Source organism: Amblyraja radiata, chromosome 5, assembly GCF_010909765.2.
Source record: "Amblyraja radiata isolate CabotCenter1 chromosome 5, sAmbRad1.1.pri, whole genome shotgun sequence".
Classification (NCBI taxonomy): domain Eukaryota; kingdom Metazoa; phylum Chordata; class Chondrichthyes; order Rajiformes; family Rajidae; genus Amblyraja; species Amblyraja radiata.
In genome coordinates this window covers 81455141-81482788 of record NC_045960.1, presented here as the reverse complement: position 1 = coordinate 81482788, position 27648 = coordinate 81455141, and the positions used below count along the sequence as shown (strand labels likewise).

Here is a 27648-nt window from a genome sequence, read left to right as displayed (position 1 = left end):
CTGCACTTTCTGGGCATTAACATCTCGGATAACCTGTCTTGGGACCAAAACAAGGTAATCATGAAGAAAGCACACAAGCTCCTTTCCTTTTGTAGAAGTGTAAAAAGATTCAGCATATCACTAATTACTCATGGAAACACCTAAATATATATTGTTGAAAGTATCCTGACTGGTTGCATCAGGACCTGGTATGTCAATTCCAATGCACAAGAACTTAAAAGGATGTAGAGACTGGCAGACTCAGCCCGGTCCATCATAGACACAGCCCTCTCCACCATCCAAAGCAGCTACGAGGTGCTGCCTCAACAAGTCGGCATTCATTGTGCTACCATCAGGCAGGAAATACAGAACCCTGAACACGCACACCACCAGATTCAGTAACATCTACTTTCCTACAATTATCAGGTTCTTGAACCAGACATCAGAACACTCATGTTTGCCACTCCACCCATCTATCACCAATCTCACCTGTGTCAACTTGTCAGGTTTTGCCCCACCCTCACCTCACTTCATCTTTCGGTTTTCTTCCCACTTTCTAAATGTGTTTTGCACATGCGCAAAATACTAATTCCTATTCAAATTCATTCTAATTGTGTTTTGCACATGACTTTTTTTGCAGTCTATTTTGCAAAATGTATATGTAGTTCGTGCATCATTTATGCTTTTATTGTGTTTGTCTGAGTATGTGCCTGTGCTGTTGTGGCAATTAAAACTCATTGTACCTGGACCGCACCGTACATAAAATAGACTCAAAGGGCTGGAGTAACTCAGCAAGTCAGGCAGCATCTCCAGAGGAAAAGTATCGATGGGACCCTTCTCAGACTCACTTGTACTTGACTTGAGAAAAACACAAAGTACTGGAGTAACTCAGCAGATCAGACCGCATATGTGGAAGAAATGGGCCGCCAACGTTTTGGGTTAGGACGCTTCTTCGGACTGATGCGGTAGTGGGAAGAAAGCTGGAAGATAGTGGGGAGGAGCAAAACCTGACAAATTTATACAGATGAGAAGGTGATTGTCAGATGGGTGGAGAAAATGACAAAGGCTGGTGGCGAAAAGGAGATAAAATAGTGTTAGATGAGGAGAGAAGAGTTGGGGGGGGGGAGGGGTGTAAAGTCAGAGGGAGGGATATGGGGGAGGAATGAAGAAAGAGAGGGGGATACTGGTTGTTACTTTCATCCAGAGCATAAGGCATACCAAGGTTTAACTGCACGGGGGTAGACAAAAATGCAGGAGAAACTCAGCGTGCGAGGCAGCATCTATGGAGCGAAGGAAATAGGCAACGTTTCGGGTCGAAACCCTTCTTCATGATCATATTGAATGGCGGTGCAGGCTCGAAGGGCCGAATGGCCTACTCCTGCACCTAATTTCTATGTTTCAGTCTTCAACTGCACGGGAACTTGAAATTTACACTGCACAAGCATCACTTGAAATTTACAGCATTTTTGGAAGCAGGCGCAGAAGGGACATACTAGTTTGCCAAAGGGATATAATAAATTCGGCGAAAATTTGAAAAAAAGACGGAAATGTCAGCGGAATAGAAAAATATATATTTATTGTTCCTTAGAATTGCTACAGATTGGCGCCTTTAAGTGGCTGCGAGGGAAAAAAAGAATTAATCACAGTCTTGCATAAACAAAGTTGCTGACTTCATCCTTTAAAAGAGAAAACAGCTTCCATATGGTGGGTACCTCCCATCCCACGCCCTCCCCTCGGCTCTCTTGTTGACACTGCGGCGGGCGTGATAGTTGCAGGCGAGCCGACGCACCACGACCTTTCCCCCAGTTTCCAGCGCGGAGTTCAGGCGGTTCTCGCTGACAGAGGAGACCTGCGTCTGTGGGCGGACCTGGCTGAGCGCAGGGCGAGGGAGGGGCAGCAGCGGGGGTGGAGCTGGCGGACCTGGCTGAGCGCAGGGCGAGGGGGGGAGGGCGGGGCCTCGGCCGCCGCCTTGCCGCCAATCACGCCGGTGACGGAGGGGCCCACGCCAGCGATCAGCCTCTGATCACGCGCTCACTGCCCCGCGATTGGCCGGTGTTTGCTACACCTTTGTCTCCCACTGGCGGAGCGGCGATGCCCAGCGCTGCCCGGCCGCCAGCTGCAATGTAATGTGTGTGGTTCTGTGCATGTTGCAACTGGATCCTTATGTCCAACCCCGAGAGAACTTGTTATTCTTATTGCTACCATTTGCGAGGGCTCTCCCTTCTTGCCTATAACCTCCCTCCTCCCCCAATGTTATTTTGTTTTCATTTTTAAACGTTTCATTAATTTAAAATAATAAAAATGCGGTGTAATTCTCCCTGTCAAGTTGAAGAAATGGAAGAATCACGTAACGTAAGTATATTAAAGCTGTAGTAATTCTAAAAGGACAATAACATTTAAAATGCTGGTGGATGACAATAAGAATATTGTACATTTTACCTAATATTTGTATTGCTCTTCAGACTGCATTTTAAGAAAGATGTTAGATCGCTACGGCAAATGTATGAAAAGCTTTGAATGCAACAATGGTAAAGGTAAAGTAAAGGACCGCTCTTTTGGGGTATTAGGGTACATAGAGCAGCATAGTACTAGATGTAACGCCAGAGCCGTAAATTGCAATCAGTGCTTTCTAAATAAGGTGATAAAGCTATTTAATTCTCGAAAATAAGATATTTTAAGCCGATTTGGATATTTTGGCGATTAATGATTCATTGAAACGAACTCGGATGTTTGTAGCAAGGTGGGACGGTTTGACAGATAAAATACTTTCAGACCGTCAAATGGCGAAGTTGTAATGGTATTGTCTTAGAGCAATGCGTACAATGTTGAATTTTATATCAAACTGCTGTGTCAATCTTTCGAGTTTGTACTCTTGGACAAAGAGATGTTGTAGGAGGGGACTTCCTGGTAACAGTTCTGTAGACATGCAGACTTCACATGCTGTTACTTCGTGACGTAAGCATGCTTCTATAATTGGAGCTGGAGGCGTTTGGGGTCATCGCGTCTTTCGAAAGCACAATATCTCTTTAATGCATTTTACCAACTTCCCACATTGGCAGCACCAAATGCATATGATATATGACAATTAGTTGTTAATTGGAAATATCCACTAGTGTAAAATAAAGTAATTGTAAGCATGTGTTGGAAGGAAATGCAGATGCTGGTTTAAACCAAAAATCCTAGGTTTAAACCGAAGTTAGACAAAAAATGCTGGCGTAATTCAGCGAGTTAGGCAGCATCTCTCAGGCAAATGAGATGCTGCCTGACCCACTGAGTTACTCCAACTTTTTGTGTCTATCTGCAATTTCAGGTTCTCAGTTGAGTAAACAACTGCAGATGCTGGAAATGTGAAACAAAAACCGAAAATGTTGGAAGTGCTTTGCAGCCAAGTCATTGTTGGGGAGAGAAACATGGTTCATATTGCAGGCCAAAGACCCTAGAACCAGAACTGGAAAAAGCTGCTTGACTTGCTGAGCGATTCTACGATTTTGTTGCTTTTGTTTCATTTTAGGTGATTTTGTGTGATGGTATGTATGAAATTCTCATGCATTTCAATTTGAGAATATACTGATAATGCACAAATGGTGTTTACATCTAAATTGGTGAAGTAGTTTATCACTGTTCTGACAAATTGAGGAAAAATCGAATTTGTACCTCTTGAACACTTTTTAACTTGCATGTAATTAGAAATTGAATAACATAAAACGATGTATAAAGGAAACAATGATTGCCTTAATTGTACAATGGATTTTAATTTTAAAATTGAGATGCTTTTTGCCACCAGGTTGAAATCATTGGCATTTATGAGTCAATATTAGAAAGGAAACGTCATGACAGTGAAAAATCCTCTGGCAGTCCACTGGAGCAGAATGATATTGAAGCTGTGGAGGCTCTTGTTTGTATGAGTTCCTGGGGACAACGGTCACAAAAAGGGGATCTCGTGAAAATTCGACCACTTACACCCGCTTCAGACACAGATTCTGTGCACTGTGAATCTGTTCCAATGCTGCAGAGGGACTACCATTCTTTTTCATTCCTCGTAAGTATAGGATTGTTCTCAATGATGCGTATTTTTTTTAGTTTAGTTTATTGTAATATGTACCGAGGTACAGTGAAAAGCTTTTGTTGCTTACTAACCAGTCAGCGGAAAGACAGTGCATGATGACAATCGGGCCACTCGCAATGTACAGATACATAAGAAAATAATAGGAGGAAGGACATCCTTGTGATTGAGGCAGTGCAGCATAGGTTCACGAGATTGATCCTTGGGATGGCGGGACTGTCATATGAGGAAAGATTGAAAAGACTAGGCTTGTATTCACTGGTGTTTAGAAGGATGAGGGGAAATCTTATAGAAACATATACAATTATAAAAGGACTGGACATGCTAGATACAGGAAAAAATGTTCCCAATGTTGGGCGAGTCCAGAACCAGGCACCACAGCCTTAGAATAAAGGGGAGGCCATTTAAGACTGAGGTGAGAAAAAACTTTTTCACCCAGAGAGTTGTGAACTTGTGGAATTCCCTGCCACAGAGGGCAGTGGAGACCAAATCACAGGATGGATTTAAGAGAGACTTAGATAGAGCTCTAGGGGCTAGTGCAATCAAGGGATATGGGGAGAAGGCAGGCACGGGTTATTGATTGGGGACGATCAGCCCTGATCACAATGAATGGCGGTGCTGGCTCGAAGGGCCGAATGGCCTCCTCCTGCACCTATTTTCTATGTTTCCATGTAATGTTCAGTGCAAGATAAAGTCAGTAAAGTCAGATCAAAGCTAGTCCGAGGGTCTCCAATGAGTTAGATAGTAGTTCAGGACTGCTCTCTCGTAGGATGTAATTTCGGTATTTGTAATCGGGAAGTCAAATCCAAACATGATAGACTTGGCAGTGATTTACATTTAAAAACTGGTATGTAACTATAGTTGCAGCTGTTGATGGATTCTATTTAGGATCAGATGTAATGAAAAAATAAGAACAGATTGCTGTACCTCTTATTATAGAAGGGTTGTTGAACTTAACTTGGCATCAAACTAAGTGTCACGTTTCCTGTGTCTTTACAGTGTATGACACCACCGCATAGTCCTGGTGTTGTTGAATCAGCCAATGCTCCACCAGTGCCACAAATGACCTACACAAAGCTCACGACTGTCACTGCAAACGGTGGAGTCCATGCAGTCAATGCCATGGCCGTGAAGCCGTCTTTGGTGAACATTCACGAGTTTTCCTGTCGGGGACCTCCGGTGGTTGAATGGACAGGGGCGGCGGCGGCTGCACCTCATTGCCGGTCAGTGGCCACCAGCGTCATCCGGCACACAGCCGACAATTCGCCGTGCGGTCACGTTCCTTCGCCGCCGCTGACCGAGAGACCCCGCTCGAGCCTCCAAAGCCTTGGGACGAAGGCCAAAGGAAGAGCAGCAATTCAGTGCAGGCACACTAAGGAGATACGTTCGGCCTCAGGCGTTGAGAGCAGAAACTGTTTGCAGCAGAACTTCAAGTTAGCTTGCAAGGAGCTGCGGCCAGCAATCTTCCCCCTCACACCGTCTTGTACAACAAACAAAATTGAAACTGAACAACAAAACCCAGCCAGGTCTTTGCCCCCTGTGGTGAACACTCCTGTTATCTGTCAGATGTTGCCCATGAAGGGGGGAGGAAGAGACGGAACAGGGGGAGGAGGAGGAGGAAGTAGCATAATTTCAGCCTTGATCCAAACACCAAGCAACTGTGCAAACCCAATGTTTTCCCACACTGCTCCAGTTTCTCAACGGCTTCTGGTGGGAACGTCAGTGTCACAGGGGACTGTGATGTTTGTGCTGCCGCAGCCCACTCTAACATCACCATCTCCTGTTCAGCAGGCCATAATGACAGTCGGGAACACCAAGCTGCTGCCCCTGGCTCCCGCCCCAGTCTTTGTCTCGTCCGGCCAAAACTGTGCACCGCAGATGGATTTCTCTCGGCGGCGTAACTACATATGCAATTTTACTGGATGCCGGAAGACCTACTTCAAGAGTTCACACTTAAAAGCACATCTCCGAACTCACACAGGTAGACTTTTAAGTTTAAAACATATTTTGTGTCATTTGATGCCATTCCCTGGAATATGTGATCTGAGTTGTGAAGTTTTTATCCATACGAATTTTAATCTAAAAAATTATTACACTTTATTATTATTTTACATAAGCGATGCTAAAATTGGATTCATAGGTTTCTAAAGTAGATTTAGACCAATTTCATCTAATGTTGTTCTTGTATGTTTATCTGTATAATTAAAGTCTAGCAAAATTGCCGAAATCGATTCAATGTGCAGAAGAAAACGAAAACACGAGTCAAATACTTTTCCCAATGGTTCTAGTAATTACAAACTATCTACATCTTCTGACATATATCAAACAAAGTCAAAACATCCTAACTGGAAGAATGCTATATTCACCATCTTTGCATTTTTTTCCTTCATTCTCATTTTTGCACAGGTAAAAAAGGGTCTGTATAAATGGTACACAGCAAAACAGCTTTTCATATTTTCCCCAGAAATGTTGGAAGTTAAAGGCATGTCCCACTTAGGCTTTTTTTAGGCAACTGCCGGCTACTGTCATAGTCGTAGCAGGTCTCCGAAAAACTGGCGACTGGACCCCCCCTACGACAATGTCTATGACAAGCTACAACAACCTATCACCTAGTTGACGTCAAGCTACCGATAACCGGCTCCCCAATCGTTGCGACTTAGGACGACCGCACCTTCGACAACCTACGACCACACAGGCGACAAACTATGACAACTGAAGTCAACCTACGTCCAACCGCAACAAGCTATGACCCTGTCGGCGACAACTGAAAACAATGCCTGTCACTACTTGACTTCTCTTGACGCCGGTTGACGTAGGTCAGGGGTCAGCAACCTTGTTCTGCATAGGGGCCAGGACCCATGTCTGTGAGCAGATGGCGGGCCACATCTATCGCCATAGTGTAACACTTGGTGTTGTTTTTCGCATTAGTTTTCACGTGTTTTTCAATTCGTTTTCTGCAGTTCCCAGATCAGCTCGCGTTCCCGGGACTGGCTGCAGTTGCAGGTCGGCTCGCCTGCCCCAGGATCCAGCATCCAGATGTAGCATCCAGGTCGCCTGCGTGCCCTGGGACTGGCTGCAGTTCCCAGGTCGTGAAAACGAATTGGAAAAATAAATACGCCTGCGGGCCGGATGATTTCGGGTTACGGGCTGGATCCGGGCCATGGGCCATAGGTTGCTGACCCTTGACATAGGTAGTCGCCAATGGAATTCGCCAAAGTCAGTACTGGCGACAACCTACGTCGCCAGGCGACAGCCTACAACGGCACCTACGTCGGGAGAAGTCAAGCTACGCTCATTGGCGTCAAACCCACTCGCCGACTGTCGCCAACATTTTTGAACATTTTGAAAATCCAGCGGCGACCAGAAAGACACTACGACTCTTTGGGCGACTGAGGAGACTACTCACGACCATACAGATGACACCCCGGACTAGTCACCTGTAGTCGTCTAAAAAATCGCCTAAGTGGGACAGGCCCTTTACTTTTACATTTCCCTCGTAATATATCATGTTTCTCTATTATATTTTGCAAGGCAAAGTGGGTCATGAAGGACTGTCATTAATCAGCTATGTAATTGTTTTATTCATGTAGGAAGTAGACTTTGTTGACATGGTCAAAATATGACCACTGGGTGGCGCCGCAGTGGTTGCCTTGCTAACAGTCTGTCTTGTCCTTATCTTCCTTTGTTGTTTTTTTAGTATGTGTTAAATGTATGTTTTAGTGTTCTTTAGCTTTGTTTTATGGGGGGGGGGGGGGGTTGAGGGAAACAATTTTAAATCTCTTACCTCGATGGAGATGCTTTTTTTTTCCTTATCGTATCTCCGTCCTCACTGCCGCCTAACATCGAGGAGCTAATGGCCTCTTGCTGGGGGTCGACTTTGGGAGCTCCAACCGCAGGAGGCTGCAGGACTTAACATTGTGGAGCTGGCGGTCCCTGACGGGGATCGACCTCTGAGCTCCAACTGCGGGAGCCTGCGGACTTTACCATCATGGAGCTCACGGTCCCTTGGATAGGGACCGACTTCGGGAGCTCCAAGCCGCAGGAGCTTTGATCGCGGGATCTTCGACCGCCTGATCGCGGGATCTTCGATCGCCCCCACGTGGCGGTTTCGATCGCCGGGTGTGGGAGCTTCGATCACCCCGACTGCGAATGGTTCGACTGCCCCGTCCGCAGGTGACTAAAGAGGAAAGAAGATTAGACCTTATTACCTTCCATCACAGTGAGGAATGTGGGGAATCCGCTGTGGTGGATGTTTATGTTAACTTTTATGTAGTTGTGTGTCTTGTTGCTTTCTTTAGTATGGCTGCATGGTAAATCAAGTTTCATTGTACCTTAATTGGTACACGTGACAATAAAATACCCTTTGAACCTTTGAACCTTTTATATTGACAGTTCCTGATTTCTGTTGTAGAGGGGGTGGTGAAAGTGCTCTCACAGTCCCAGGGTGTTAACCCAGCTACATGGGTCAAAGGGCAATATATGTCCAGGTCAGTGTTATGTCCTGGATGTTGTGCTATTCCCATGCATCTGCTGCGGTTGTCCTAGAGACTAGAGAACACACAGGTTTGATGAAGAGTTGGTGCTTTGCTGCATGTGGCTATTAAACATTGCCACTCTTTCATTCAGAAGCCTCCAGAGGGGCTATAAGAGTGAATACAATTACAACTTTCATCTGGACAAATACAAGCAAATGGGACTAGTCCAGAATGCAAACTTGGTCTGCATGGAAGGTTGGGCTGAATAGCCTGTTTCCATATCTGTGCAGCTCCATGACTCAGTAGCAGGGGTAGAGGAAATAAATGTTTAAAATTGCATTGCTAATCATAAGTTATAGGAGTAGAATTAGGCCATTTGGCCCATCAGATCTATGCCATTCAATTGTAGCTGATCTAATCCCATGTTTCCTGCCTTCTCCCCATAACCCTTGACACCCATTCTAATCAAGAATTTGTCTATCTCTGCCTTAAAAATATCCACTGACTTGGCCTCCACAGCCCTCTGTGGCAATGAGTTGCACAGATTACCCTCTGATTAAAGAAGTTCCTCCTCACCTCCTTTCTAAAAGAGCGCCCCTTAATTCTGAGGCTGCATTCATTGTGTAACTTCTTTGGTAGAAACCAGGAATTGCGGATGCTGGTTTACAAAAGACAAAGTGCTGGAGTAAGGCTGGCAGCATCTCTGGAAAACATGGACAGGTGACGTTTTGGTTTGGGACCTTTAGACTGATTATAAGGGGGTGGGATAAAGAACACGAGAAGAGAGGAGGGGCAGGACTAAGCGTGGCAGGTAATAGGTGAACATGGGGAGGGGAGGAGTTTGATAAGCAGATGGTTTGAAAACAGGCCTGAGATGAAAGAGTTGTGAATTGTGAAGCCGGAGGAAGGAATGTAGGGAGGGGAGAAATGGTTGCAAGTCCAGGTGGGTCACAGGGGTGGAGAGGGGGGGGGGGAAGAAAGAAGGCTGTGGGAGAGAAAGGGGAGGGGGAGTGCGGTTGACTTCATTGGTGTCAGGTCTCAATGAAGCTACATTTATCCAGGCACGAGGAGAGCATGTAATTACTGACCTGATATGTACCTTGTTGAGGGCGAAAAGACTTTTTAAATCGGATGATGAATCATTTATCGCAGGACCTCTGGACCTGTTCCTGAAGCGGTACCGTGTAATGTGGCTGCTCCTGTTGATCATTGGCCAGTGATGATATTCAGGATGTTGATGGCAAGGTATTTAACAATGCTGTTGCCATTAAATGTCATGGGGAATTGAATTGATACTCTCTTCTTGGAGATTGAAATTCTTGGAGCCTGCATTGAAATGGCACGTGTTACATAAAAACATAGAAAATAGGTGCAGGAGGAGGCCATTCGGCCCTTCAAGCCAGCACCGCCATTCATTGTGATCATGGCTGATCGTCCCCTATCAATAACCCATGCCTGCTTTCTCCCCATATCCCTTGACTCCACTAGCCCCTAGAGCTCTATCTAACTCTCTTAAATACATCCAGTGACTTGGCCTCCACTGCCCTCTGTGGCAGGGAATTCCATAAATTCACAACTCTCTGGGTGAAAACGTTTTTTCTCACCTCAGTCTTAAATGACCTCCCCTTTATTCAAAGACTGTGGCCTGGCCCCACATTGGGAACATTTTTCCTGCATCTAGCTTGTCCAGCCCTTTTATAATTTTATATGTTTCTATAAGATTGCCCTTCATCCTTCTAAACTCCATTTATCTATTTATCTACTATTAGCCCCAGTTGAATTCTGGCCAGGTGTTACTGCACGGAAGCACTGTGGTCGTTCTTTTTACAAGTTGTAATCGGTGACATTGGGGACAAATCAATTTTCAGTATATTTCAGCAAACAAAATTAAGCCCCTTAATCCAAATCATGCTGTGCTCTTACCGATTATAACAACCGTTAGTCATGTTGTCAAATAGGAAGCAGGTCCTCCTGCCAAACTTGTCCATGGCAACCAAGATGCCCATCTGAGTTGCATTTGGCCCCTATCCCTTTAAACATTTCCTGTCCATCTACCTGTTCAAATATCTTTTGCATGTTATTGTACCTGTCTCAACTACTTCCTCTGGCAGCTCGTTCCACATACCCATCACCCTCTGTATGTAAAATTTGTCCCTCAGCTTCCTATCTTTCCCCTCTCGCCTTAAACCTAAGCCTTCTAGTTCTTGATTCGTCAACTCTGGGAGAAAATATCTTTGTGCATTAACTCTATCTATTTCCCTCGTGTGTTTATACACATCTACAAGCCCACCCTCTGTCTCCTGCGCACAAGGAAGAAAGTCCTAGCCTGCCCAACCTCTCCCTCAGATCTCAGGTTCTCGAGTCTTGGCAACATCCTTGTGTATCTTCTCTGCACCTTTTCCAGCTTAATAACATCTTTCCTATAACACTTACGTTTTGATCACCCAGGAGCTTGAGTGCTTCTTAGATTAAAGCAGGGCTGTGGAGTCGATACCCAAAACACCCGACTCTGACTCCGACCCCGACCCCTGGGTATACTAATTCTAAATCTGCTATGATGACATTACACAAGATGGCATTTCATAAGAACTACGTGAATCATCAGGCTATTAACAATTCATTATGCTAAAAGGAAAGGAAAAAATGTCGTTCAAGTTCGTGTTTATTGTCACTTAACCAATTAAGGGACAGTGAAATTTGAATTGCCATACTAAGTGAAAAGCACCGATATATACACCCACATAAAATAAAATGTAACGTAAACATCCACCACAGTGGAGTCAACATTCCTCACTGTGATGGAAGGCAATAAAGATCAGTCATTTTCCTCCTTTGTTCGCCCATGGTCGAGGCCTTTGAACCCTCCGCAGTACCGCTGCCGACAGTCCGATGTTCAAACCCTCGCGTCGGGATGATGGAAACACCAGCGTCGGGACAGATTGGAACACAGCGTGGAGCTCCTGAGTCGGCCTCTTCTTACCAGAGATCGTGGCTTCACGGTGTTAAAGTCCACAGGCCCCGTGGTCGGAGCGCTTTCCCTGGCGATCTTCGGCAAAGGATCACCCGCTCCGCGATGGTAAGTCCGCGGCTTGAAGCTCCGGGCCGGTCCCCAGGAAAGGCCGTACCACTACACGTTGTAGGCCACAAGGGGGGACGGAGATGCAACACGGGAAAAAATCGCATCTCCGTTGAGTGGCTGAAAAAAGTTTCTCTCGACCCCACCCCCCACATAAAACATACCAAAAAACATTAAAACATACATTCGGTTCATTGTCATTTTCACAAAAGAGAAAAGCAGATCCCTGAAAGCATCAAAAAAGGAGGTTGTGGGACACATCAGAACCATCCACACTGGTGAGTTTAAAGATGAACTGATTTTAGTCCCCGCTGACATCCCACCAATCTCACCCCCACAACATCAATTTGACATCAGCCCCTCCCAAGCTGAGTGAGGTAAAAGAAGTCGTGAGGAAGGCAAGAACGGCCTCTGCACCAGGCCCTAATGATGTTCCGTATTGTATCTACAAAAATGCCCCGGATATTCTGAAATTCCTCTGGACGAACATGAGGGTTGCGTGGGAAAAGCAAGTCGTCCCCAAAGTCTGGCGAAGAGCGGGGGGGGGGTGTACTGATCCCAAAAGAAGAAAAATTGTCCACTATTAAACAGTTTCGGCAAATAAACCTTAACATAGAAGGCAAGATCTTTTTCAGTGTGGTGGTGAAAAGACTTACAAAGTATCTGAAACAAAACCATTTCATTGACACCTCAATCCAAAAGTCTGGCATAGCAGGCTTCTCAGGATGCCTTGAACATACCAGCTGGAAAAACTTCATCAAAACATCACATGGGCAAGGATGAAGATTAAACCCAGCAAGTGCAGAAGCATCTCCAGTGTCAAAGGTCAAGTCAAGGATCAAAGATTTCACATTGACGGAATACGAATATGCTTCAGAAATGCCAGTGAAGAGTTAGGGCCGATGGTATGATGCAAAGCTCAAGGATACCGAGCAGTTTGATCAACTACAAAAAAATACCATCATGTTACCATCAAATACCTATCAAGCTGGAAAGAATGATCAGCACACGTATGAAACAGTGGCTTCGACTTCCACGATGCTTAAGTGCTATCGGACTGTACGGGAGTGGCAAATTAGAATTACCCATTGCAGGTCTTGTGGAAGAGTTCAAATGCACTAAAGCAAGGTTGGTCATGACCCTCAATTAATCTAAAGATACTGTTATTCGAACAGTGCCCCCCGTGTGGCAACGGGGAGGAAGTGGACACCATCTGAAGCCGTTCAGAGTGCTAAGTCTGCTCTTCATTTCCGGGATGTGGTTGGCCAAGTCCAACATGGGAGAGGCGGGCTCGGGCTCGTCCCAAAAGCTCCTCAATGACACAAGGCAACATCAGTGCAGAAGAGATGGCTCGTGGTGGAGGAGGTGAGAAGACGGGAGGAGGCAGAGCGACACGCCTAGGCCGTCTCAATGGCCAAGCAGGGCCAATGGACCAACTGGGAGAGCCTGGAAAAGAAGAAACTCAGCTGGCGTGATATCTGGCAAATGGAAGGATCTCAGCTAAGTTTTGTCATCAGAGCCACTTATGATGTTCTACCATCACCCCAGAACCTGAAGCAGTGGTTCGGAGAAGACCCTGCTTGCTCCCTTTGCCAAGCACCTGCATCACTAAGGCACATTTTAACAGGATGCACTATGAGCCTCAGCCAAGGGTGTTACACTTGGCGGCATAACCAAGTTCTCAGACAGCTGGCATCAATCCTGGAACAGAGGCGAATGATCACAAATGTTTCCCCACCCACATCGGCAGGAAATATCTACTTCACAACATTTGTACCAGCAGGCCAACCTCCAGAGCACCAGATAACATCAATGGATGCAAGAATTCTGCAGCCTGCTTGTGATTGGAAAATGGAAGTGGGAAAAAAAGCTTGTGTTTCCCCCAGACATTGTGGCTACAACACTCAGGCCAGACATGGTCCTGTGGTCCACAACAGCCAAGTTGGCATATGTTGTGGAATTGACAGTTCCATGGGAAGATGGCGTTGAAGAAGCTTATGAGAGGAAAAAGACCAAGTATTCTGAACTGGCAACTGAAGCTTCCCAGAATGCCCGGAAGACCAAGATTTTCCCTGTCGAAGTGGGATGCAGGGGATTTGTTGCTACATCTATGACCAGTCTATTAAAGAAAATGGGGGTGAGGGGTCGCTCCCTCCAACAAGCAATCAAGTCATTAACAAATTCTGCAGAAAAAAGCAGCAATTGGATTTGGATCAAAAGGAGAGAGAACAATTGGGCTGCAAGATGAAGACAGGAGGGTATGGAACTGAGGGGGTGTAACTGGGACGCCAGGTATCACCGTTGAGCTCTCTGGAGATGTTGTGGGCTTATCAATGAAACGTCAAAGAAGGAGGCTGCCCACCTGATGACCCCGATGACGTACCTACCCTACCTTTCACCACTCCTATCCCACTGCAAATAGCAAGTGTGCCGTCTTACTACAGGGATTGAAACATCAAGTCCTATTAGCTCTACGTAGACAGCAGCTAACAAGATATGATTTTCAAGTAGCAGACCCTCTCTTTTCTTCATTGACGATACAATTCCTTCAGCAATTAATCCTCCAGTTTTGGATAGGTGAAATATTAAAATTTTCCACTCCCATAGGAATGTACCAGGAGATAAATCCTCTGCTTGCAGCTTTTTGGTGACTGCATAAGGGTGAGCAAGCAGAGCTTCTAATTGTGATACCAACCTCCATTGACTTTTAGTCAGTAAGACACTGGGATTATCAAGTCTTCTAGAAAGGATTTTAGGGCAAGCAAATCTTAACCATCATATATGTGCTGCCCCAGCGAGTTGCTTGGTCCAAAATAACTCCCTTTCCTGCATGTCTCTGGAGGATAGCATCAATTTTAGAGCTCCTGGTTGCTGTGGCTACTTGCCTTCCCTTACCTATCAGAGTAGCTGCATGGCGTTCTTTCAATCCATCTCTTATTGCTAGTTGCAATGTATGTACAGCACAGCGCATATCTTGGATTAGGCAGAGCAGAGATGCCTCCTCAACAATATCATCTAAAGTTTCATCACTCTGTTCTGTTCAGTTTCAGAATCAGCACCAGAGATCTCCCTTTCAGTAGTGACTTTTTCTTCTTCAACTTTATTAATCTTTTCTATTGTGCTTAGCATATTTGAAGCATTATCAGTGACGATGCATAGAATCTGGTCTTTCTTAATTTCAAAATCTTTCAAAATTTCTTCCACTTAGTTCGGGAGATAAATGCTCTCATGATGTGCCTTGATGTCCTTTACTCCGAATGTCCGAATTATTATTTTATCGTTTTCATCAACAAATCTAGCATTGATGGCAACATAATTAACTCTGTGACGAGTGGTGGCATCCATTTTAATGAACATGAATCATCCCCTTCAGAGTTTTTCGAAGCTTTCTTTTCATTCTTGGCTTCTTCAAGTATAAGTTTTGTGATACTCTCCCTTGCCAGAGAGTTTCTAGGCCTAATTTCTCCATTTAGGCCTAGAAAGGCTGATGGTGAAAATAAAGTTTAGGCTACACCATTTCTTACAAGTTCAATAAAGTGTTTCCTAAACATTTCTGTGGTCATTGTTACAGTTACATTGTCTGTAGTAATATATTTATATTATGGTATATGGACACACTGATCTGTTTTGTAGTAAATGCCTACTATGTTCTGTGTGCTGAAGCAAAGCAAGAATTTCATTGTCCTATCAGGGACACATGACAATAAACTCACTTGAACCTGACCCTGAACCTTGTAAGTGATGCTTGTCCGGGTTGTCCCTCAGGAGATTTGTTTTTTTTTTGCTGACTTTAATGTAGTTATAAGATTGTTATTGGATCTTGTATCTTTCTCATTTACATCTTCTCAAATTTTCGGGTGGAATCGCTGCAAATGCCTTTTCAAATTTGAAGCTCTTGTTGGAGCATTTTTATCAGAGCCAGAGAAACAACTGAGTTTTGTTTCGCACAATCTTTCACCATCATCATCTTCTATCATACACTGACACACAAAATATTTTTCGTCTGCAGTTATTGTATAGTAGGGGGCGCTCCTCTGTGTGCAGCCATGTCAGCTTCGCGTCAGTTTTTTCAACTTTTTTTTATTTTTTAGTATGTTTTAAAGTATGTATTTTGTGTTTCTCGGTGTGTTTTGTGTGGGGGGTGGTGTGGGGGGGTAAGGGGGAAACCGTTTCGGTCGCCTCCTCCATGGAGAGGCGAGTTTTTCCAGGTCGCCTCCCCCGTGGCCTAACATCAAGGATCGACGCGGCCTTTCCCGGAGACGCGCCCGGGGCTTCAGCGGCGGGCGCAGCTTGGACTCTCGGCGTGGAGCGGGTGAGCCCTCGCTGGAGGGGAGCGCTCCGTTTCGCTGGCCCGGAGCAGCCGGCAGCCTGAAGTCGCAGCCTGAAGCCGCGTTCTGCAGAGCTCCAGCTGGTGCGGCGTCTACAGCCCGGGATCCCTCGTGGGGGACCCGGGGGAAGAAGAAGCCATCACTGCCGGCCCGCGGCCAACTTCTACCGCGGGGCCGGCATGGAGTTACCATCACCCCTGGAGGGGAGCTTCGACCGCCGGCCCTGCAGTCTACGGTGCTTCTGGCTGCGGCGGGGACTTTAAATCTCGACCGCCGGCCTGCGGCCTACACCATCTTAAAGCCGCGGTCTCCGGTGAGGAAGAGCCGATCCTGGACTGACTCTGGACTCTGGTCCTGTACACGGGGGGGGGAAATGGAGGAGGACTGGCCAAATTTTTGTGCCTTCCACCACAGTGATGAATGCTGTGGTGGATGTTTGTGTTACAGTTTTATTGTGTGTTCTTTATTATTGTACTGCTGCTGACAACCCAAATTTCCACCGACCCTGGTTGTGTGGCAATAAATTATATCTATCTATCTATCTTGTAAAATATTCAAAAACATCAGATCTGGTTGGACTTTTCTTTGCCGTTGAGAAAGGGGCTTTAGATTTCAAACTTGCTATCTTGGGAAATTAGGGATTTTTTCCGATTTGCTTAGTCTCTGAAATTTATGTTGAGGTCGGAGTCGGGACTTTTTTTACCAACTCTGACTCCAGCAGCACCAAAGTTGCTCCGACTCGATGACTCTGACTCCACAGCCCTGGATTAAAGTAACAACGTTCAGCTTTGCTACTTGTGTATATCTTTTTAGGTTGACATCTTCTTGGAATAGTGTTATGGCCATCATTATATACCTGTAAATGAACTTACTTTTGTTTTTATTAATATAAAGTGTGGCCACACCTGCGTCTTGTAGAACTATTGATGAAGCACAATTCTAATGCCAGGTTTTATCTTTTCAGGCGAGAAACCATTTAACTGCAACTGGGAAGGATGTGACAAAAAGTTTGCTCGCTCAGATGAACTGTCACGCCACCGCAGGACTCACACCGGAGAGAAGAAGTTCATGTGCCCCGTCTGTGATCGGCGCTTCATGCGCAGCGATCACCTCACCAAGCACGCACGTCGACACATGACCACAAAGAAAGTCCCCAACTGGCAGGCCGAGGTCAACAAGCTGAACAAGATAGCTATCTCCGCACCTTCGGCCATCTCTGTGAAAAACGTACTGCTTCCTCCAACAACGTCCACCTGAATGAGATGACTTGCTGACAAAATTTGCACTAAGTGAGTTATCAACAGGAACTGAAGCAGCCGCTGACTGACGTCTGATGAGTGCTCGCGTATCTCTGAACGCCATATGCTTTACCGCACTCTCAAAGTATAACTTTATCTTTCCGATGTATGCGAGTGGTAAGGACATCTTTATAAACAGGTTGAACATCAAAATCTGGCGCACATAAGGTTGGATTTCCCCTCATTTGTAATGCACGGAGCACAGGGAAATTCTATCATGGAAAATTCTCATTATATTCTAAACATTTTAAGTGTATTGTAAATAGTATTTGCTATGCACATTGTATACTTCCTCTATTTAATAAAATAATTTTCATGTATGACCAATGAGAATTTTTTGCCGTCTGGCAATTTTCCCCATACAAGAACGACAGTAAACTTATTGTTGTGAAGTAATGATTTTGTGCTGCCCCCTTCGACATTCTAACCCACTGCAATTCACAACCGACAGGCTAAGAATTGGAATGACTAATTTTTACATATCGCATACTATTTTGCAAACACTTTATTTATTTAATATCATTCACATCTTGGAACTCTGCCCATTATATTAGATGGCAAAATGCATAGTTTTATTTCCTCCTGGCAGAAATAATCTTTCTGTGAAGCTTAACAAATGTGTTTACTACACTATGTCTAAATAGGTGCAGCGCTTGTTATTTCTACATTGCCTCTGTAGGCTGTATATTGCACATTGCGTGAGGCTGTGTGAAACATCCACGATGGTGACTGGATAGGCTGTATCTTTTTATAAAGTCAATGGTTCACAATAGAAATTGGGTGATGAAAATCAAAACGACTAGATGCTGGAAATCTGAAATAAAGACAGAAAATGCTGGAAACACTCAACAGGTCAGGCGGCATCTGTGGAAATCTGAAGTAAAAAATTGCTGGAAACTATTTTACAGCAGCTTTATTAATGAGAGGGACAGGTTCAGTGAAAAATGTGAGGAGGCAGGAGAATGGGGTTGAGAGGGAAAGATAGATCAGCCATGATTGAATGGCAGAGTACACGATGGGCCGAATGGCCTAATTCTGCCTCTATGACCTATAAAATCATCAGATCCCAAGATGTGGCGGCTCGCCTGCAGTCCGTCTGTCTTTTCTTTCTTTTTGTCCTGTTAGGTGTATGTCTTTGCTTTAAGTTTTACTTTATTTTTTAGCTGTGTATATGTGGGGGGGGCGGGGGAAACGTTTGAATCTCTTCCCTGTACGGGGACGCGACCTTTTCCCTGTCAAGTCCCCGTTGTCGTTGGGGCCTAACATCGTGGAGCAGGCGGCCTCCAACCGGAATCTACCTGGGGCTCCAGTCGCAGAGCCTGCGGACTCACCATCGAGGAGCTGGCTGACTTTGCTGTGGTGGCGCGCGGCTGCGACCTGACTTCGGTGCTTCGGAGGCTTCAGCTGCAGGCCCTGTGGACGGTAACATCGGGAGCTCGTGAGTCCCTGGTGGGCGACTGCTTTTCGGAGCTCCCGCAACGGCAACTTCGCCCGCCCGAATCGAGGGGTTTAAATCGACCCGGAGCAAGGCCTTACATCGCCCAGACCGGCTTAAACAGCCGCGGGACCTACTATCGCCTGCCGGGGGCTCAACTTCAAGAGCCTCGATCAGCTCGATGCAGCAGTTTGACTGCTTGACTGTGGGAGAAGAATAAAGAACAGAGAACAGGGAAGAGATAAGACTTTTGCCTTCCATCACAGTGAGGAGGTGTTTGGAGATTCACTGTGATGGATGTTTGTGTGGAATTGTGTTAATTGTGTGTTTTGTTTTTTTGCTGTTATGACTGCAGGAACAACATTTTGTTTGAACCTTGTTGTTTAAGTGACAATAAATGGCATTCTATTCTATTCTATTCTAATCAGGGTTAACTCCGTCATAAGATAATTGTGTATCCTTCATGGAAATTAGAGGAACTGTTTTAATTGTGTGATGATGAGGGTAGGTGTTAGCAGGCTAAGACCAAAGATTTAGAGACCTAGATTCATAATTGCTCTTTGTATTTGTGTGCTTGAAAAGCAGAGATTACAGCTGGGTTCCTGTATAGTTCATAATTGTGCAAATATATGTTTTTGCCTTTTAAAAGTCACTAAAGTTAGCCAGCACAAACGTTATCATCATGCCAAAAAATTAATTTTACAATGTTGCTGCTGTTTGATGCCATTTGTAAAGTTGACGCATCTGTGGTTTTTTTTTATTCCTCCATGATCTCTAGCTTTGTAATCTATTTTTGAATCTGTGCTTCTCCACTTCTGGCCTCCAGAACATCCCCAACTTTAATCACTCTTGTCTCTAACAACAGTGTCTTCAGCTGCAAATCCCAAACCTACCGATTTTCCTGCCTGTCCTTCCTCCTTGAAATCTACCTCTTTGCTACGTTATAATCTCAATCTAAATAGGTGCGGTTGTTGTTGTTATTTCTGCATTGCCTCTCAGCCACTGACACACTGGACCGAAAGGAACAAACACCAAAACTACAGAATCTTTTCCTGCGTATACTACGCTATTGCTGGAGATTCCTTTCCATTTAACCTGTAATGATTTTGCGTTACGATATTTTAAATGTACATTGGATAAATCACAGGTAGACACAAAATGCTGGAGTAACTCAGCGGGACAGGCAGCATCTCTGGAGAGAAGGAATAGGCGACGTTTCAGGTCGAAACCCTTCTTCAGACTGATGTCCGGGGAGGGGGCGAGACAAAGATAGAATGTAGTCGGAGACAGTAAGACTAGTGGGAGAACTGGGAAGGGGATGGAGAGAGAGATCACAATTATGAGGAAGGGATTTTTAAGTGAGTTTGGGACACAAATTGAGAACCGTTGGATGTTCACTTTCTATCCCTTAACGGCTGCTTGAGATGAGGTAAGGATTTGCACCTCGGTCTTGACAAAGATTTGGCTTAAATACTAGAAACATAGAAACATAGAAATTAGGTGCAGGAGTAGGCCATTCGGCCCTTCGAGCCTGCACCGCCATTCAATATGATCATGGCTGCTCATCCAACTCAGTATCCTGTACCTGCCTTCTCTCCATACCCTCTGATCCCCTTAGCCACAAGGGCCACATCTAACTCCCTCTTAAATATAGCCAATGAACTGGCCTCAACTACCCTCTGTGGCAGAGAGTTCCAGAGATTCACCACTCTCTGGGTGAAAAAAGTTCTTCTCACTTCGGTTTTAAAGGATTTCCCCCTTATCCTTAAGCTGACCCCTTGTCCTGGACTAAGAGGGGGCGCCGTCCTGTGTGGTATGGCTGCCCAGCCTGCAGCTGTCTGTTTTTCATCTTTTTTCTTATTTTTAGTTGAGTGTTTTGTTTTTAGGAGTTCTAGCCTTTTTTTTTGGGGGGGGGGGGGGGGGGGGGAAGGGGCAAACTACCTTTCAGGGTCCCTACCTGGTCGGAGAGGCAGCTTTTCTCCGGGCTGCACCGTCGACCCGTCCTCGCGGCCTACCAGCGGGCCTAGAGCGGCGTTTCCTGAAGGGACCGCCCAGAACCTCGGCTTCGGCAGCGGCACAGCTGGAGCGCTATCGCGGAGCAGAGCGGGCGATGCCTTGCCTGGGTCACCGCGCTGGAGCTCCGGTGAGCTGAAGACCGCCGAGTAGAACATCGCGGAGCTGCGGGACTGTGGAGCGGCCGGCGGCGGCGCTGAACTTTACACCGGGAGTCTGGGATCTCGCGACGAGATCGCTAGTAGTGGAGCTCCATCCGGCGCGGCCTTGTTGGCTTCGGAAGCCGCGGTCTCCGGTAAGGGAAGCGGCCGTTCCAGGGTTCCCACGCCGCTGAGAAGATTCTCCTGACGCCGGAGTACAATCACCCGGTGAGAACGGCCTGGAACAGCGAGCCTCCGTAGCGGCGACTGTGGAGGCCTCAATAGGCCCGACTATGGGTGGACATGGGATGGGACTGGACTTTGTGCCTTCCTTCATAATGGGAACCATTGTGGGGGGAAGTTTTTTTATGTTAAAGTTCTTAATTATTGTTATGTTTGTATTCTTTTTTATGTGCTGCATTGGCAACAAGAATTTCACTACACTTAGGTGTATGTGACTAATAAAGAAACCTTTGAAACCTTTGAACCTTTCCCCAACATCGGGAACAATCTTTCTGCATCTAGCCTGTCCAACCCCTTAAGTGGCCTTTTCACGGGGCGACTTGACGCAAGAGTGAACCAGAGTTTAACATCGTGGGAACCTCGTGCGATAACAGTACGGCATTCGTGGATCACCGTGGCGCTAACGGCAGGTAATCGTGTAACTTGGTCACTCGGGAGAAAATTCAAGAAAGTTTGAATTTCTCCAAGAGTGACTTGTACACTTGTGGTTGAGCATTGCAACATTGTATGAACAAGTGGCCAGTGCGATATCCGTGCGATATCCGTAATAACTCTTGCGTGTACCGTGGGAACTCCTGCGAACGGTGAGTAACTGAGCAGTTTGATTGTCAGTGCTTGTTTTACCTCATTGTTAAATAAATATATTTTTTACTATCAGATTGATGTCTGCAATTCTTCATTAACACATCACTACAAGATGAATGTTTCTAATGTTATAATCCCTCTCATGCTGAAACACAAAATAGTTGAAGGGAGGTGAAATAATCACATTTTCATTCTTTTTCATTTTTGAGTGTTCAGGTACCTCACTTGCTGAGCTATTTTACTCCAGCAGTTTGTGTCTCTTTTTGTCTAAAGCAGTTTCTAAGACTTAGGAACTCCGCGGGCCAGGCAGCATCTACTGGAGGGAAATGGACAGGCGACCCTTTCTTCAGGCTGCCTTATCTCTATCCCCCCCCACCCCTCCCCCCTACTCCCACCCACACACACAAATGCTGGAGAAACTCAGCGGGTGCAGCAGCATCTATGGAACGAAGGAAATAGGCAACGTTGCCTACTACCCTCTGTGTAAAGAAGCTGCTCCTCAGCTTTCTATTAAATCTTGCCCTTTCACCTTAAACCCGTGTTCTCTACTTTTTGATGCCCTGACCCTGAGTAAAAGTCTGTGCATTTCCCCTCGGTTATACACCTCCATTAGATCACCCTTCAGCCTCCTGCACTCCAAGTAACATAATCCTCGCCTGCCCAACCTCAGCGGGAGAAACTCAGCGGGTGCAGCAGCATCTATGGAACGAAGGAAATAGGCATGGACGGATAGGCATTATCCTGCATGGATAACAGGAGTCCCAGCCAACACGACAATCGCCCGCTGCAGTCTCGGAGCTTCCACTGCGAAAACGGTGCCTACATTTGAGCACTTATGTAACTGAACCATCCTAACACCAACCACAGACCATTCCTGAACTACTATCTACCTCATTCGAGACCCTCGGACTATCTTAGATCGTATACTCACTGGCGTTATCGAGTTAGTGTGGAAACCGGCCCTTCGGCTCAACTTGCCCATACCGGCCAAAATGTCCCATCAAAACTAGTCCCATCTGCCTGCGTCTGGTCCATATCCCTCCCAACCTGTCTTATCCATGTACCTGTCTAAATGTTTCTTAAATGTATGGATGGACCCAGCCTCAACTACCTCCTCTGGCAGCTTGTTCCATACACACACCACCCTTTGTGCGAAAATGTTACCCCTCACTCAGATTCCTATTAGATCTTCCCCCCTCACCTTGAACCTATGCCCTCTGGTCCTCGAATCCCCTCTGTGGGCAAAGGACATATATTACCCTGGACTCTGTCTATTTCCCTGCCTGTTCGTCTCATGGTTTTGTACACCTCTCAGCCTCTGTCCCCAGTGTGGAGTTAAGGGCTTGTTTATGGGCGCCCTGGGCTGAGAACTCTGGAGGATGGGTTTTAGACTTTATCGGGAATCGAGATAGACCCCGTAATGCAGGAGAAAAGAATCGCAGACGCTAATCTGCATTGGAAAGACACAATATGCGGGAGTAACTCAGCGCTGAAGTAGAGTCCCGACCCGAAACATCATCTATCCATGTTGTCTAGCGATGCTGGCTGACCCGCTGAGTTGCTCCAGCGCTTTGTGTCTTTCCACTAGACCTGTAATAAGTCTCGGCTGGGTGTTTACTGGGATCTCTGGTGTTTAATAGACGTCCTGATGTTGTTTTTGATCGGGTTTACTACTGACAGTACTTAATCAGATCCATATTAAATCGTTTCACCTCTCAGTAGATAATAAAATAAGACAACCATCACGGTCAATGTGAGACAAAGTCTTTATTCCTATTTGACAAAATAAAAAGACGACTTCTTGCACATATTGAGAGAAGGTGCATCACACCAAACAACATTTGTCTAAAAAAAACAGATTATTCTTCAGCTCATTAAAGAGCTCGGGTGAAATTCTGACAAAGTTTGTGAATGCACTTTTATCCTCTTCGCACGGCACATTAAGCAGCTTAATTAAGCAAATGTGCTGCTATCTCATCTTTAATAACTGACTCTAGCAGTTTCCCCACTACCGATGTTAGACTAACTGGTCTGTAATTCCCCGTTTTCTCTCTCCCTCCCTTCTTAAAAAGTGGGGTTACGTTTGCTACCCGCCAATCCTCAGGAACTACTCCAGAATCTAAAGAGTTTTGAAAAATTATTACTAATGCATCCACTATTTCTGGAACTACTTCCTTAAGTACTCTGGGATGCAGCCTATCTGGCCCTGGGGATTTATCGGCCTTTAATCCATTCAATTTACCCAACCACTTCCCGACTAACCTGGATTTCACTCAATTCCTCCAACTCCTTTGACCTGCGGTCCCCTGCTATTTCCGGCAGATTATTTATGTCTTCCTTAGTGAAGACGGAACCAAAGTAGTTATTCAATTGGTCCGCCATATCCTTGTTCCTCATGATCAACTCACCTGTTTCTGACTGCAAGGGACCTACATTTGTTTTAATTAATCTCTTTCTTTTCACATATCTATAAAAACTTTTGCAGTCAGTTTTTATGTTCCCTGCCAGTTTTCTTTCATAATCTATTTTTCCTTTCCTAATTAAGCCCTTTGTCCTCCTCTGCTGGTCTCTGAATTTCTCCCAGTCCTCTGGTATGCTGCTTTTTCTGGATAATTTGTACGCATCATCCTTCGCTTTGATACTATCCCTGATTTCCCTTGTTATCCACGGATGCACTACCTTCCCTGATTTATTCTTTTGCCAAACTGGGATGAACAATTTTTGTAGTTCATCCATGCAGTCTTTAAATGTCTTCCATTGCATATCCACCGTCAACCCTGTTAGATTTAATTGCCAGTCAATCTTGGCCAATTCACGTCTCATACCCTCAAAGTTACCTTTCTTTAAGTTCAGAACCATTGTTTCTGTTCCTGTGACTCCTCTGTTTCTTGTTTCTGTGACTCTTCCATGTCACATAGAAATTCATGGAAAAACAAGTATTGGTTGAATTGTTTGGTGTTGGAATGGAGGAGCTAAATACTATTAAGATCACCAAGGAGGTGGTATTAGGGAAATTAATGAGACTGAAGGAGGATAAATCCCCTGGGCCTGATGGATTACATCCAAGGGTCTTGAGGGAGGTAGCGGTGGGGATTGTGGATGCATTGGTGATAATTTTCCAAAACTCCCTGGAGGCAGGAACGGTCCCAGTGGATTGGAAAATGGCCAATGTAACACCTATATTTAAAAAAGGAAGTAAACAGAAGGCGGGTAACTATAGACCGGTTAGTCTAACATCGGTGGTGGGTAAAATGTTAGAGACAATTATTAAAGAAACACTAACGGGGCACTTGGATAAACATGACCTCATCGGACAGAACCAGCATGGTTTTGTGAAGGGGAAGTCCTGTTTAACGAATCTGCTCGAATTCTTTGAGGAAGTAACAACCCGGGTGGATAAAGGGGAACCGGTGGATGTGGTATACTTGGACTTCCAAAAGGCTTTTGACAAGGTGCCACATAAGAGACTATTGCTAAAAATAAAAAATTATGGGATTGGGGGTAATATATTAGCATGGGTAGAGGATTGGCTAACAAATAGGAAGCAGAGAGTGGGGATAAATGGTTCATACTCGGGATGGCAACCGGTAACTAGCGGGGTTCCGCAAGGGTCGGTGCTGGGACCCCAGTTGTTCACAATTTATATAAATGATTTGGAGGAGGGAACCAAGTGTAATATATCAAAATTTGCGGACGATACAAAAATGGGAGGAAAAGTAGGGGATGAGGAGGATAGGAAGAGTCTGCAAAAGGATATAGATAAGCTAGGTGAGTGGGCAACAACTTGGCAGATGAAATTTAATACTAATAAATGTGAAGTCATTCACTTTGGGAAAAAAAATGATAGGGCAAGTTATTTTCTAAATGAGGAGGAGCTGCGTTGTAATGCAACGCAAAGGGATCTAGGGGTATTAGTACATGAATCACTAAAAGTTAGTATGCAGGTGCAGCAAGCAATCAGGAAGGCCAATGGAGTTTTGGCCTTTATTGCTAGGGGGATTGAGTATAAAAACACGGAGGTCTTGCTGCAGCTGTACACAGTATTAGTGAGACCACATTTGGAATACTGTGTACAGTTCTGGGGTCCATACTTAAGAAAGGATGTACTAGCCCTGGAGGCAGTGCAGCGAAGGTTTACAAGATTAATTCCTGCAATGAGGGGATTGACATATGAGGAAAGGTTAAGTAGGCTGGAACTCTACTCTTTGGAGTTTAGAAGAATGAGAGGCGATCTCATTGAAACATATAAGATCGTGAGGGGCCTTGATCGGGTGGATGCACCGAGGATGTTCCCAATGATCGGGGAAACTAGAACTAGGGGACATAGTCGCAGAATAAGGGGGGGCTCTTTTAAAACTGAGATGAGGAAGAACTTCTTCACCCAGAGGGTGGTTAATTTATGGAATTCACTGCCCCAGGGAGCAGTGGAAGCAGAAACGTTAAATATATTTAAGTCTAAAATAGATGGTTTTTTAGCTGCCAAGGGGATAAGGGGCTACGGGGAGAGGGCAGGGATATGGACCTAGGTATGGTTAGTATAGTAAGACCTGAGTGATCTCCTGGACAAGTGTCGATCGCCTGGATTGGGGTCGGAGAGGAATTTCCCGGATTTTTTTCCCGAATTGGACCTGGGTTTTTATCCGTTTTTTTGCCTCCCCCAGGAGATCACGCGGTTCTTGGGGTGGAGAGGGGTGATAGCGGTATAAAGGGGAGGGTAGTGTCTTGTGTTCTGTGTCTTGTGTCTACTGTTTGTGGGTAAGTGTGTCTGTTTAGTGTTCAGCCATGAGCGAATGGCGGTGCGGGCTCGACGGACCTGGTGGTCTACTCTCGCACCTACTTTCTATGTTTCTATGTTTCTATATATCAATGGATGGTCAAATTATTTAACCAGGCTGATCAAAAACTTTGTTTGACTGCTTAGGTGGGAGTTTGTGTAGACCCGATGGGCTGAAAGGCCTCCCTGTATTGCTGTCAGAAGCAAAGATTCTTACTTGTATAATTATAATAACAATGTTGGCACCAATAAATATTCAGTTGAAAGTAAGTTTTAACCAATGCTTATGATCAGGGATTTTAAATGAAACGGGTAGAAAAATAGTGAAAACAATTGAATATCTTTTTCAAAATGTTGTAGTGTATTTTTTGCTTGCAATTTCCTTCATTCATTCATCACCGTTGAAAACATTAGCCACGCAGTGGCGCTGGTTTCCGACGGGCACGGTGACGGACGCACCACACATCTCCGTCCTCCATGCAGCTGGCAAGCTCCTCTTTTGTCTCTACACATGCGTCTTCCATCAACGTCTTCAGCATCGTCTTGATTGGCTGTCCCGGGTCACGTGTTCCATGGGTGGGTTCCCACAGCATAACCTCGTTTGCTGACATTTCTGGGTGGCGGTGGAGGTGACCAGCGAGCCTCGTCCTTCTCAACCTGATCTTCTCAGTCAGCGGTGGATTCTCCCCATGGTTTATATTAGGGCAATGGAATATTTAAGAGAGACATTTAGTCGGCAGTTCATGCCTTAAAGTCTGCGAGCTCCATTAATGTTCAAGTGAGCCAAGTATAACGCCAAGACATTTGTGACTATGATCCTATGGGCCTTTCTATTCCCCCCGCAATCAGCCTATTTTTACTGGCTTTAATGATGTGTCAGGACTTCGAACAATGTTCAGCCCAAGAGCATGCTTTTGAGGTGGTTGCTGGGCTTACAGCAGAGGTTTACACAGTGTGACTAACTGTTTTCCTTGCAGAGAGACCACACCCCATGATTGTGCCAGGAATAATGTGCATGACGTACTTGCTGGCTTCAGCAAGCTGACACAGTGCTTGCGAAGTGGTTTATGGTTCAGAAATGATGGAACAAGGCTGCAATCAACCACAGATTAGTCATCATTTTAGTCTCAGATGTACCCAGGATGGCAGTAATGATGGCAGATTGCAGAGAAAACTACAGGGAGTTTGTACCTTGGGTAAATTATACTGCCTGCATTGACGTCCTGAGCTACAAAATAC

General features: G+C 45.4%; 1 protein-coding gene across 1 annotated transcript; it reads left to right on the top strand.

Annotated features, from left to right (window-relative positions):
- The first annotated feature begins 2042 nt into the window (after positions 1–2042).
- Positions 2043–17542, top strand: klf11 (Kruppel like factor 11). The gene is made up of 4 exons (XM_033021606.1): positions 2043–2331; positions 3764–4018; positions 5042–6023; positions 16886–17542. Exons 1-4 carry the CDS (start codon positions 2281–2283, stop codon positions 17176–17178), a joined length of 1581 nt encoding a protein of 526 aa, XP_032877497.1. The 5' UTR covers positions 2043–2280; the 3' UTR covers positions 17179–17542.
- The last annotated feature ends 10106 nt before the right edge of the window (positions 17543–27648 follow it).